Below are 12371 nucleotides of genomic sequence, written 5' to 3'. Positions count from 1 at the left end.
TGTGTTGACCGTCATCGCTTCCTTGGTGGGTTTCCATGCGGCCTTTTCCACCTTTGTCCCAAGAACTTTGTCGTTCTTGTAGTCGGCGATCGGTTCTTTCTTCCCATGATGGGCGATGCTCAACTCCATGTCATGGGCGCGAGTAGCCAATTCCTCGAAGGTCCGTGGTTTAATGCCTTGAAGGATGTATTGCAAACCCCATTGCATGCCTTGGATGCACATCTCGATTGAAGAAATCTCGGAGAGTCTGTCCTTACAGTCGAGGCTTAGATTACGCCATCGGTTGATGTAGTCCATGACTGGTTCTTCCTTCCATTGCTTCGTGCTCGTCAGTTCTAGCATGCTCACAGTGCGGCGGGTACTATAGAAGCGGTTGAGGAATTCCCGCTCTAACTGCTCCCAGCTGTTGATGGACTCAGGCTCTAGGTCTGTGTACCACTCAAAGGCGTTTCCTTTCAGCGAGCGCACAAACTGCTTGGCGAGGTAATCCCCTTCGGTTCCTGCGTTGTTGCAAGTTTCAACGAAGTGGGCAACGTGCTGTTTCGGGTTTCCCTTTCCATCAAATTGCATGAACTTTGGTGGTTGATAACCCCTCGGCATCCTTAAGGCGTCGATCTTCTTTGACTACGGCTTTGAGTACAACCCGGAGGTATTTGAGCTCCCTTCGTACTGTGCCTTGATGGTGTTGGTGATCATCTCTTGCAGCTGCTGGATAGAAAGAGATCCCATGAGTGCCGCTGCTTGGTCTGGCTTCGGCTTTGCATCGTTTTTCTCCACCTGAGGCTCATCTTCTTCGTCATCTCTTCTCTTTAGTGGATCATTCTCTAGGTCGGGTTTATCGCCGTCCTGCGCCTCCAGTCGGTTGACTAGTGCTGCAATTTGCAAGTCTTTTTCTTCCACAGTTCGGGTTAGCCTTGCGATCGCTTCATTCATTTGAGCCAGTTGTTCTTCAACGGAGGTAACGCCGATAGTCATGACTTGTGCGACCAATAGACGTGACTTTCTTTTAGACATCCAGGATGCTGATGAAGAACATCGTTGGCTGCTTTGGGATGTCAACTTGTGTGCCTCAGCAGCATGCTTCGGTGCCCCCAGCAAGGTCAGGTTGATGACAGACTCACACCTTTGATGCTCTCCTCGCTCTTTTAGCGGCACCAATTTTGAAGTGGCATGTTGAGGAGCGGTTGTGGCGTCAATGGATTGTCCGTTTGCGGCAGAAGTGCTTAGGATCCTTCCCTTAGTGGTTGCGAGAACGGCTTGTCCCTTGCTTAATGCCATTGACTTTGAGGTGTGTTTGGATTCTTTGAACGGAGAAAGAGATGAGAGGCAGAGATGGTCCCACTGGGCGTGCCAATTTGTGAACACGGAAAATTCCTGAAACGAAAGAGACAAGAACAACGTGCACAAACAAATATTAAGTATTTGGTGATTTTGGGTTACAATCTCTCTCTATTTTGATCCTCTGATTCGATCTCCGTAAGGTGTTGATTGGTGGATGTTTTGTTGATCCAAGGGCCGTTGATGCTTGATCTTGGATGAATTGTTGGAAGTTTCTTCAAAGGGCCGTGGGCTTGATCTTTGAAGGTGGATTTGAGCGGATCTTCAAGGAGCCGTTGGGACTTGATCTTGAAGAACAGTGATGAACGGATCTTCAAGGGCTTTTGGGCTTAATCTTGAAGAACGGTTGGATGTGTGTGGATTTGTCGACGTTGTTGATCCAAAGGGTCGTTGGGGCTTGATCTTGGATGAACGGATGATGAACGATGGTGCTTTCTTCAAGGGCCGTCGGGGGCTTGATCTTGAATTGGTGGATGATTGTTGATCCAAAGGGCCGTTGGGGCTTGATCTTGGATGAACGATGAACGAAGAACGAAGAGAGCTTTCTTGATTCTTCGGGAACCTGGATGCTTGAGAGCTTCGGAGTTTCAGAGCTTCAGAGCTTCAAGGTGTAATATGAATTGGTTCCCCCAAATGAATGAAATGGGCTTGTATTTATAGAATTTTCCAAGGCTTAATTTTGAATATAATATCCCAGATGAAATAAGTCGTTTCTGCCAAGTGTTGACACGTGTCCTATTTGATGACTTTTCCAACTCATTTCAATTTTCGTTGAGTCACACGCTACGTGTAAAATTTATGTAATACATGAGCGTTGACACTTTGATTTATCGGTCAACATTTATTTACCGAAATTTCGATGTCTACAATCACGTGACGGTAAATTCTAAAGTAACATTTATTATGAAATTTAACTAGAATTAAATAAAATAACACGTGTCAATTAATTAAATATATGTAAGATATTATAATTATAATTATGGTGGTGAGCAAAATGTTGTCGTGGAAAAAAGCCACACGTGGTTTCACGTATACGTCGATCTCACCAATACGGCAAATTAGGTACCCTTCGCCAGACCAACCAGTAGAGCCCCGCGCGCGTGCGAGAGATAGAGCGACTATAGAGTCAGTTAGGGAATGCTCAGCGCGTCGGTGCCCGCACCCACACCGTGTTCTCTACCCGCTTCGCCTCCCCACCCTCGCTCCAAACACATCGCCGCGCGCGCTTCCATGGCCTCCGCCGCAGCTCGCAGCTCGGCTCGTATAGCAGTCGTCGGCGACGTTGTAAGTCTCTCTCTCCCTCACTCTCTGTGAATTTCCGAAGCCATCGCGGGTTGATTAAATTAAATTTCGTTTTGTATTTCTCTAAATTTTCAATTTTTTTTGTTTTGGGTTTTGTGAAGCATGATGAGTGGAATCTAGAAGAAGATACGAAAGCACTTGAACTGCTGCAGGTATTTACATTTTCCCCCTCTTCAGTATTTTCTTCAACTTAAAAAAAAAAGAGAAAGTTAAAATCTTTGTTTATTTGGGATTATATAAATTTGTGTTAAATATTAGAAACCCTTTTGCCCGAATTTTATGTTTCTAATTCGGGACCGGATTATACATATTTGCCCGATTATATTGAAAAATTGTATGTCCTACCAAGAAATCTAATAAAAGTTTGTAACTTTATATCGAAATGCAGCCGGATTTGGTTCTTTTTACAGGCAGGTTTCATTCTCCCTGACTATTTCGTCTACCATATGTTTTTCGGTGCTTCCCGATTGGTGAGCCGAGTAACTGGTAACTTTGGTTGTTTGATAAATTCATGACATGTCCCTAAGTGTTGTAATTGTGCGGATAAATTTGTTATCACAATAAAGCTAAACCGAGTTTAGACACTTAAAGCCATGTGTGGTCATTTTTACGTCGTGGCTGCTGAGTTTTATTTGTTTTGTGAAATCTGTAGTTTACCTTCCTCTGTCTATTTTGGCCTTTCCCTTTCCTCCATTTTGTTCAGGTGATTTTGGTGAAGAGAACGTTGAACTCGTTAAGAGCGTTGCAAATCTCGATTTTGCTAAAGCAGTTATTTTGGGAAACCATGATGCCTGGCATACAACACAGTTTTCTGGAAAGTAAGTTGTTTCTGTTTTTTTTCTTCTATTTTTCTTAATTATTCCTTATGCTTAAAGTTTAGGGTTCTTCAGACACAATGCTTGGTATCCAGTTCAACATGTAACTATCAATACGGTTAGTTTTGAATGTATTTCAACTGTCTCCACCCACCCCACCCTAAATTGTGCGGTGCATACGTGCCCTTGTGTGATCAAGTGTGTTGATGTAATGCTGATTCTTAGTCCACGATAATCTGGTTAATTTAATATTTGATTTCAAATATCAGGAAAAAAGACGGCGTTCAACTTCAGCTAGAATGGTGAGTTTGTATTATCTTAATGATTGTCAAACATTCTGAAATTGCTATATCTGTGGCATTTTTGTGTGCCCATTATTACTTAATGTTCCATTGAAATATGATATCTTTACTGTTCTAGATGTCATTCTTACATAATATGCTTGTAATATTCAGTCTCGGTGAGGAGCATGTAGGTTATCGGTGTTTGGACTATCCTACATTGAAGCTGAGCGTTGTTGGTGGACGACCTTTTTCTGGTGGGGGAAAGAAGTTATTTCGACAAAAGCTCCTGTCTACAAGGTGTGTAATGTTTCGAGCAGTTCTTGATGAAACATGAAACGAGAATTTTATTGATTTGTTTGCTTTCTTATTCAAAAAACAAAAAATATAGTTGGCCCCTATACAAAGTAGTATCCAAGAATTTTGTACTCGTTTTTTATGATACTATGCATGAATCACATTTATCATGCAAATTCTTCGGAGAAAGTGTTTTCCACAATAGTGGCTTAAATTCTGACTTAATGTGCTGAAACATCAATCACTGAGGTTTGGGGTCCAAGACATGGATGGAAGTGCTAAGAGAATATGCAAAGCAGCTTCGAGCGCTCCGGAGGATCATTTGGTCATATTTCTTGCCCATAATGGACCCACAGGTTTATCAGTCTGCTGAAACAAATCATAATCAGGCTTTTGGAGCCAAACTTGTCACTTCATTTAAATGCAGATTTTTGAGTTCACTCCTTGTGCAGGTCTTGGTTCTAACATGGATGACATATGTGGAAAAGATTGGGTGTTTGGAGGTGGAGATCATGGTGACCCAGGTAATCTGATTCGAACCTCTTCACTCAATCACTGAAATGGCTTTTGTTATGTTTTTAAACATAGTGACACATAATCGATGTGACTTTCCTACTCGGCCTTTCGGGTTGCTGCATGTTACTCATGACTTGATGAATCTAAGCCGATCCAAGCCAAACCGATCACACAGTACTTCGCTACATAAGTAGCATTGTAGACTATGTCAGCCCCATATCTATCAATGTAGCCTTTGATATCCTTGTAGCTCATCGATCCAACCTTGGTAATGGCAGGACCTTTAGCCGGTGCGCCAATAGCGCTGTCCCTGGGATTGCTTAGCGTCCAAGCATATCCATAGGAAGGCAATCCCAAAACCAATTTGGAAGCAGATAATCCCCTGCCAATCCATGATTTGATACCATAGTCGGTGCTCAGGTCACTCGATGGATCGTATAGTGCTGCATGAGCACCGGTGAAATTGGTCCGCTGAGGTTCGTAATAGGCATAGGAAACGACATGTACCCAGTTCAAGTTGTCCCGGATTGATTCAACCGGGTATGCGAAGGACTCAAAATCTGGCCTGTACAGCACGGCAGCAGTCAAAATCAGTGGTGTTTGGCTGGTTTTTGCGGCTTCAGAAGCGATAGCTGCCCGCCACTCTTCAAATAACTTCCCCATGTTGGTCATGTCCGAACTTGTGTTAGCTGAAGCCCAGCAAAATTCTAGGCCTAGGAAGCCATAACGCCTTGCGAAAATTATTGAAGAATCAACGAAAGACTTTCTGTGAGAAGAGCTACTGAGCATGGTTGAAATGACACCGTAGTCTGCGTTTCCACCGCCAATGGAGACGAGAGTAGTGACTGATGGGTTCTTTCGCTTGACGGTTGGCGTGAAGGTGGAGTAATACTGCTCCGAGGAGTCGGAGGAGGAGGAAGAGAGCTCATAGGATGATGAGTTAACATCTGTGTAAGCGTAAATAAGGTGAGTGAAGAGCGGAGAGTTGATGTCGGAAATAGGGAATTCGCTGCCGGAATACCAGTATGCAACTTTGATCCAAGATTGTGCTTCCGAAGGTTGGAATCTAAAAGCAAACAAAATTTGGAAAAAGAAGAAGAATGGTAGAACTAAAAATTTGGATACCATTGAGAACGGCGAGATAGTTGATGTCAGAGACGGAAACAGGATTTCACATTGCAAGTCGATGAATGATGACTGTATTTAGAAAATAAATGTTGCAAATGACAATGAGTGATCCATGGAGAGACGTACCCAACTACCCATTGAATAAAGTGTGGACATTAACATTGAAAAACCAGCAGTCGGTAGGAACAAATGATTAAGGGAATAGAGCAATCAAAAGGGATACATGAAAAGTTGAAAAGTATGGGTAGATGGAAAGTAAAATAAATTGATCAGATGTTGAAAAGTCTTTACATTTGTATTTTATTAGGTATATTTTATACATTACCGCTCCCACCGGCCCACCGCAATCTAAAGCATAGACTAAGCAACATAGGATTAGCTTGGCTTCTATAGATAAATATCCAAATATATTCTTTAGTTTTGATAATTTCAAGCTGACATTTTAGACCAGAAGCAATGTTATCTCAAACATTTCATCACAAGAAATCAAACAGCAAAGTTTGAATGGAGTTTTGATCAAAGTTCATATGTATGTGTGTGTATATATATAAGTATGTTTGTATACAAGCAAGAATATATTGCTCTTCTTAATTTGCTTCAATGTCTTCCAAAACTACAACCCTTCCATTACTCCTTTCCGCCCTCCTTTTCCTTATCCAACTCAATGTCTCCGCCGGCCAAGCCGCGGTCAAGGGCGCCTACTGGTATTGGGACAGTGGACTTCCAGCCTCCAGCATAGATTCCACCCTCTTCACTCATCTTTTCTGTGCATTTGCTGACCTCAACGTCGACACGTACCAAGTCACAGTTTCTTCCTCTAACCAAGCACAATTCTCAAGCTTCACCCAAACAGTCCAACAAAACAACCCTTCTGTCAAAACCCTCTTGTCCATTGGAGGTGGTGGCGGTGCTGCCCTTGCAGACACATTCGCTGCAATGGCGAGCCAACCCGACCGGCGTAAGTCATTCATCGATTCCTCCATCAGTCTAGCTAGGTCATACAACTTCCACGGCCTCGACGTTGATTGGGAATATCCATCCACCACCACTCACATGACCAACTTCGGCACCCTTCTCACCGAATTGCGTGCAGCCGTGGCCAATGAGTCGCAGACATCTGGGAACACGGCATTGCTTTTAACCGCAGCTGTACATCGCTCAGCGGATTACTACACCATAAATTACCCCTTTGAGTCCATATCAAACAGTCTGGACTGGATCAACGTTATGGCTTACGACTTCTATGGCTCTGCCTGGGAGTCAAGCAGAGCCAACACTGGCCCACCTGCTGCGTTATACAATGCCACAGCTAGCCAAATTAACGGGAATGCCGGGATCACATCTTGGATTGGGGCAGGTGTGGCTGCCAACAAGATAGTCCTAGGCCTTCCGTTTTATGGCTACGCTTGGCGCTTGGTCAACGCCGATGACCATGGACTTTTTGCTCCGGCTGATGGACCGGCTAATGCCGGGACAGATGGGAGCATGGTTTACCACCAGATAAGGGATTTTATAAGCCAGAATGCGGCAGAGACGGTGTACAATGCGACGGTTGTAACAAACTATTGCTACTCCGGGACTACATGGATTGGGTACGATGATACGGAGAGTATCTCTGCCAAGGTTTCATATGCTAAGGAAGAGGCACTTCTTGGATACTTTGCTTGGCAAGTCAGTGGTGACGACAGCAATTGGGCTCTTTCTCAAACAGGTTGGTAGATGGTAACCTATTTTTTATTTTTGAAACGTCTCTCTAACGCAAAACAAGTAATGTTATCCGTATCATTTTTTTGTATCACATTTTTATATTATTTTTTGTGACATTTGATGTGAACAGTCACATCATTTGAATTAATTAAAATTTTAAATTTAGTTCATTATTTAATAAACTAATAATTAAGAAAAATTAGTTAATTAAATGATGATTGTAGTATATAATGAGTCTTTCTCCTTCTTTTGCTTGGGTTTTGCAAATTTTTCAAATAATATGAATGTCCACATCAGATGCCACCTAAGATGGTATAGAAATATAATATAAAAACATGATATGAATAACATTACTCGACAAAAGCATGCACACACGATAACAAATTAACATCTTTTTTATTGACCGTCTATTTTTATTGTTGTTGCAGCTTCAACTACTTGGGGATGAACATTGCTTATACATTTACCTACAATAAAGCTACACTGTATTTGTAGACTAAATACCTTGCAATACGGGCTAATGAGGCCAAATAAACAATAACCGTTTTTTATATATCTCTTGTGCTACGAGTGTATGACTTTTTTTTTTTATTTCCTTAATTGATACTCTACTAATTTCGTCAATTGTTTTGTTTGCTAGTCACTTAATATTATGGTTTAGTGATATTCTTATTTCTTTGTAAATAAGAGGTTTTAGATTCGATTCTCACTAAGGACAAATTTGAACTACATTATTGCTAGCTCATTATAAGGTTAAACCCAACCCCATCCCTCTTTATGCATTTTATGTGAATAAAAAACTTACATATGATAATACAGTATTAAATTAAAATGTCACGTGACGGTAAATTCTAAAGTAACATTTATTGTAAAATTTAACTAGAATTGAATAAAATAATATGTGTCAATTAATTAAATATATGTTAGACATATACTATAATTATGGTGGTGAGCAAAATGTTCTCGTGGAAAAAGGCCACACGTGGTTTCACGTATACGTCGATCTCACCAATACGGCAAATTAGGTATGACCCTTCGCCAGACCAACCAGTAGAGCCCCGCGCGCACGCGAGAGATAGAGCGACTATAGAGTCAGTCAGGGAATGCTCAGCGCGTCGGTGCCCGCACCCACACCGTGTTCTCTACCCGCTTCGCCTCCCCACCCTCGCTCCAACCACATCGCCGCGCGCGCTTCCATGGCCTCCGCCGCAGCTCGCAGCTTGGCTCGTATAGCAGTCGTCGGCGACGTCGTAAGTCTCTCTCTCCCTCACTCTCTGTGAATTTCCGAAACCATGGCGGGTTGATTAAATTAAATTTCGTTTTGTATTTCTCTAAATTTTCAATTTTTTTGTTTTGGGTTTTGTGAAGCATGATCAGTGGAATCTAGAAGAAGATACGAAAGCACTTGAACTGCTGCAGGTATTTACATTGTCCCCCTCTTCAGTATTTTCTTCAACTTAAAAAAAAAAAAAAAAAAAGAGAAAGTTAAAATCTTTGTTTATTTGGGATTATATAAATTTGTGTTAAATATTAGAAACCCTTTTGCCCGAATTTTATGTTTCTAATTCGGGACCGGATTATACATATTTTCCCGATTATATTGAAAAATTGTATGTCCTACCAAGAAATCTAATAAAAGTTTGTAACTTTATATCGAAATGCAGCCGGATTTGGTTCTTTTTACAGGCAGGTTTCATTCTCCCTGACTATTTCGTCTACCATATGTTTTTCGGTGCTTCCCGATTGGTGAGCTGAGTAACTGGTAACTTTGGTTGTTTGATAAATTCAGGACATGTCCCTAAGTGTTGTAATTGTGCGGATAAATTTGTTATCACAATAAAGCTAAACCGAGTTTAGACACTTAAAGCCATGTGTGGTCATTTTTACGTCGTGGCTGCTGAGTTTTATTTGTTTTGTGAAATCTGTAGTTTACCTTCCTCTGTCTATTTTGGCCTTTCCCTTTCCTCCATTTTGTTCAGGTGATTTTGGTGAAGAGAACGTTGAACTCGTTAAGAGCGTTGCAAATCTCGATTTTGCTAAAGCAGTTATTTTGGGAAACCATGATGCCTGGCATACAACACAGTTTTCTGGAAAGTAAGTTGTTTCTGTTTTTTTTCTTCTATTTTTCTTAATTATTCCTTATGCTTAAAGTTTAGGGTTCTTCAGACACAATGCTTGGTATCCAGTTCAACATGTAACTATCAATACGGTTAGTTTTGAATGTATTTCAACTGTCTCCACCCACCCCACCCTAAATTGTGCGGTGCATACGTGCCCTTGTGTGATCAAGTGTGTTGATGTAATGCTGATTCTTAGTCCACGATAATCTGGTTAATTTAATATTTGATTTCAAATATCAGGAAAAAAGACGGCGTTCAACTTCAGCTAGAATGGTGAGTTTGTCTTATCTTAATGATTGTCAAACATTCTGAAATTGCTATATCTGTGGCATTTTTGTTTACCCATTATTACTTAATGTTCCATTGAAATATGATATCTTTACTGTTCTAGATGTCATTCTTACATAATATGCTTGTAATATTCAGTCTCGGTGAGGAGCATGTAGGTTATCGGTGTTTGGACTATCCTACATTGAAGCTGAGCGTTGTTGGTGGTCGACCTTTTTCTGGTGGGGGAAAGAACTTATTTCGACAAAAGCTCCTGTCTACAAGGTGTGTAATGTTTCGAGCAGTTCTTGATGAAACATGAAACAAGAATTTTATTGATTTGTTTCTTTCTTATTCAAAAAACAAAAAATATAGTTGGCCCCGATACAAAGTAGTATCCAAGAATTTTGTACTCGTTTTTTATGATACTATGCATGAATCACATTTATCATGCAAATTCTTCGGAGAAAGTGTTTTCCACAATAGTGGCTTAAATTCTGACTTAATGTGCTGAAACATCAATCACTGAGGTTTGGGGTCCAAGACATGGATGGAAGTGCTAAGAGAATATGCAAAGCAGCTTCGGGCGCTCCGGAGGATCATTTGGTCATATTTCTTGCACATAATGGACCCACAGGTTTATCAGTCTGCTGAAACAAATCATAATCAGGCTTTTGGAGCCAAACTTGTCACTTCATTTAAATGCAGATTTTTGAGTTCACTCCTTGTGCAGGTCTTGGTTCTAACATGGATGACATATGTGGAAAAGATTGGGTGTTTGGAGGTGGAGATCATGGTGACCCAGGTAATCTGATTCGAACCTCTTCACTCAATCACTGAAATGGCTTTTGTTATGTTTTTAAACATAGTGACACATAATCGATGTGACTTTCCTACTCGGCCTTTCGGGTTGCTGCATGTTACTCATGACTTGATGAATCTAAGAGGCGTGTCATTCATGTGGTTTGTTCATTTAAGTCGAGATTTAATAACATAAGCACTGTTCGTCCGCTACAGATCTAGCACAAGCCTTGTCCCTCTTAAAAGAAACTGGCAAAATCTGTGCTCCACTGGTGGTGTTTGGTCACATGCATAAAGAGTTAGCAGATGGAAATGGTCTTCGGAAAATGATTGTGGTTGGAGATGACAAAACCATATACCTCAATGGGGCGATTGTTCCTAGGGTTAAGAGACTGAATGTTGAACAAGGCACACCAGAGTCCTGTGGCACCATGCGCGCCTTCACCGTAGTGGAGATCTTGAACGGAACAGTTGATAATATTGTTGAAAGTTGGGTTTCAGTTGCCGGCAATAGGATCACATTGGAAGAGGAGCACTTCTTGTTCAAAAGTGGTGGTTAAAATTCGCCGAAATTGGATGTTAGTTTGAGCCTGATTGCATATGTGAGTACGTTTTCTGTCCTCAACTGTGTTACAAGATATCAACTCCGATGCAAAGGGAATATAGTTGTTTAACCCCGTTGGATGTATATGCTATTAGGGTTCCAAGACAAATCATGTTTGTACGAGGAACATGAAACTCATTTCAATAAACTCTTATCTAACCAATCTATTTTCTTGGGTATTGATCTTTTCGAAGATATTTAAATTCGAGTGCAACTGCAAGAGGGTTTCGGGTGCATTGTTCTAGCAAATTGACTTAGAGTAAATTGTAGCTATGGTACCTTAACTTTAACTCAATTGGAGCAATGGTCTCTCAACCAAAAATTCATTATCATTGGTCCCTTAATTCTTCAAAAAGTGTAGCTATGGTCCATCAACTAAAAATTCATTACTATTGGTCCCTCAACTTTAATTCAACTGAAGAAATTGTCCCCTAACTTTAACTCAATTGTAGTAATGGTCATTCCAACATAATTAGTTTTGACAAAAATTTTGACGTAGTTGACGAAAATAACCATAATTACACACTTTAATAAGTTAAGGGGCCCAAATTATATAAATAGTTATTCCAACATAACTTATTTTAACAAAATTTTAACGAAATTGATGAAAGTGACTATAGCTACATATTTTGATAAGTTAGGGACCAATTGTAATAGATTTTTAGTTAAGGGACCATTGATTCAATTTGATTAAAGTTGAAAGATCATTATTATAATTTACTTATCGACTTAATTCACGTTTGCATTTTACAGATTCTCTCCCTTTTGCAATTATGTACCCCTTTCTTTTTCTTTCCTTTCGTTTTCCCTTGATTGGTGCACAGATTCCAAAGCGGTGTAAGGCCTTTTTGACTCTATTTTTTTTGTTGGTTGGTGCACACACTTAACTCAAGACCTACCCTATCCTTAATTCACTTATGAAATGTTGATCCAAATCACAATTATTACTCTTAATTTGTCAACTTTAGTCCTAATCTAGTGAACTAAACATAGGGGTTTAATTCAAGAGAAATGCTAAGTATCTCTCTTACAAGTGGGACTTTTTATGAATTCTTTGCCATTTCATCTTTTTGACACAACGTTTTATAATATTGGTATGAGAATTAATGTTGAATTGTGATGTGGTAGAGAATCCATGAAAAGTTCTACTTTAATAAAATTGCTTCATTTCTCTTAATTCAATGAGGTCATGATT

General features: G+C 40.4%; 2 protein-coding genes across 10 annotated transcripts; both read left to right on the top strand.

Annotated features, from left to right (window-relative positions):
- The first annotated feature begins 2417 nt into the window (after nt 1-2417).
- LOC126604086 (uncharacterized) lies at nt 2418-11355 on the top strand. 9 transcript variants are annotated; one of them, XM_050271171.1, is made up of 9 exons: nt 2418-2622; nt 2742-2792; nt 3029-3050; nt 3344-3458; nt 3725-3757; nt 3911-4036; nt 4283-4389; nt 4486-4557; nt 10789-11355. In XM_050271171.1, exons 1-9 carry the CDS (start codon nt 2476-2478, stop codon nt 11130-11132), a joined length of 1017 nt encoding a protein of 338 aa, XP_050127128.1. In that variant the 5' UTR covers nt 2418-2475; the 3' UTR covers nt 11133-11355. The 9 variants fall into 9 exon arrangements, with proteins under 9 accessions (XP_050127128.1, XP_050127132.1, XP_050127133.1 ...); XM_050271175.1 differs by lacking the exons at nt 2742-2792; nt 3029-3050; nt 3344-3458; ... (2 more) ...; nt 4283-4389; nt 4486-4557 and adding exons at nt 8753-8803; nt 9049-9070; nt 9364-9478; ... (2 more) ...; nt 10302-10408; nt 10505-10576 and having other exon boundaries at nt 2420-2622; XM_050271176.1 differs by lacking the exons at nt 3029-3050; nt 3344-3458; nt 3725-3757; ... (1 more) ...; nt 4283-4389; nt 4486-4557 and adding exons at nt 9049-9070; nt 9364-9478; nt 9745-9777; ... (1 more) ...; nt 10302-10408; nt 10505-10576 and having other exon boundaries at nt 2420-2622.
- LOC126604085 (class V chitinase-like) lies at nt 6259-7937 on the top strand. The gene is made up of 2 exons (XM_050271168.1): nt 6259-7388; nt 7813-7937. Exons 1-2 carry the CDS (start codon nt 6278-6280, stop codon nt 7830-7832), a joined length of 1131 nt encoding a protein of 376 aa, XP_050127125.1. The 5' UTR covers nt 6259-6277; the 3' UTR covers nt 7833-7937.
- Nucleotides 11356-12371: the final 1016 nt, after the last annotated feature.

This window comes from Malus sylvestris, chromosome 15, assembly GCF_916048215.2.
Source record: "Malus sylvestris chromosome 15, drMalSylv7.2, whole genome shotgun sequence".
Classification (NCBI taxonomy): domain Eukaryota; kingdom Viridiplantae; phylum Streptophyta; class Magnoliopsida; order Rosales; family Rosaceae; genus Malus; species Malus sylvestris.
The sequence above is the reverse complement of the archived record's forward strand: the minus strand, read 5'-3'. Positions and strand labels throughout refer to the sequence as shown.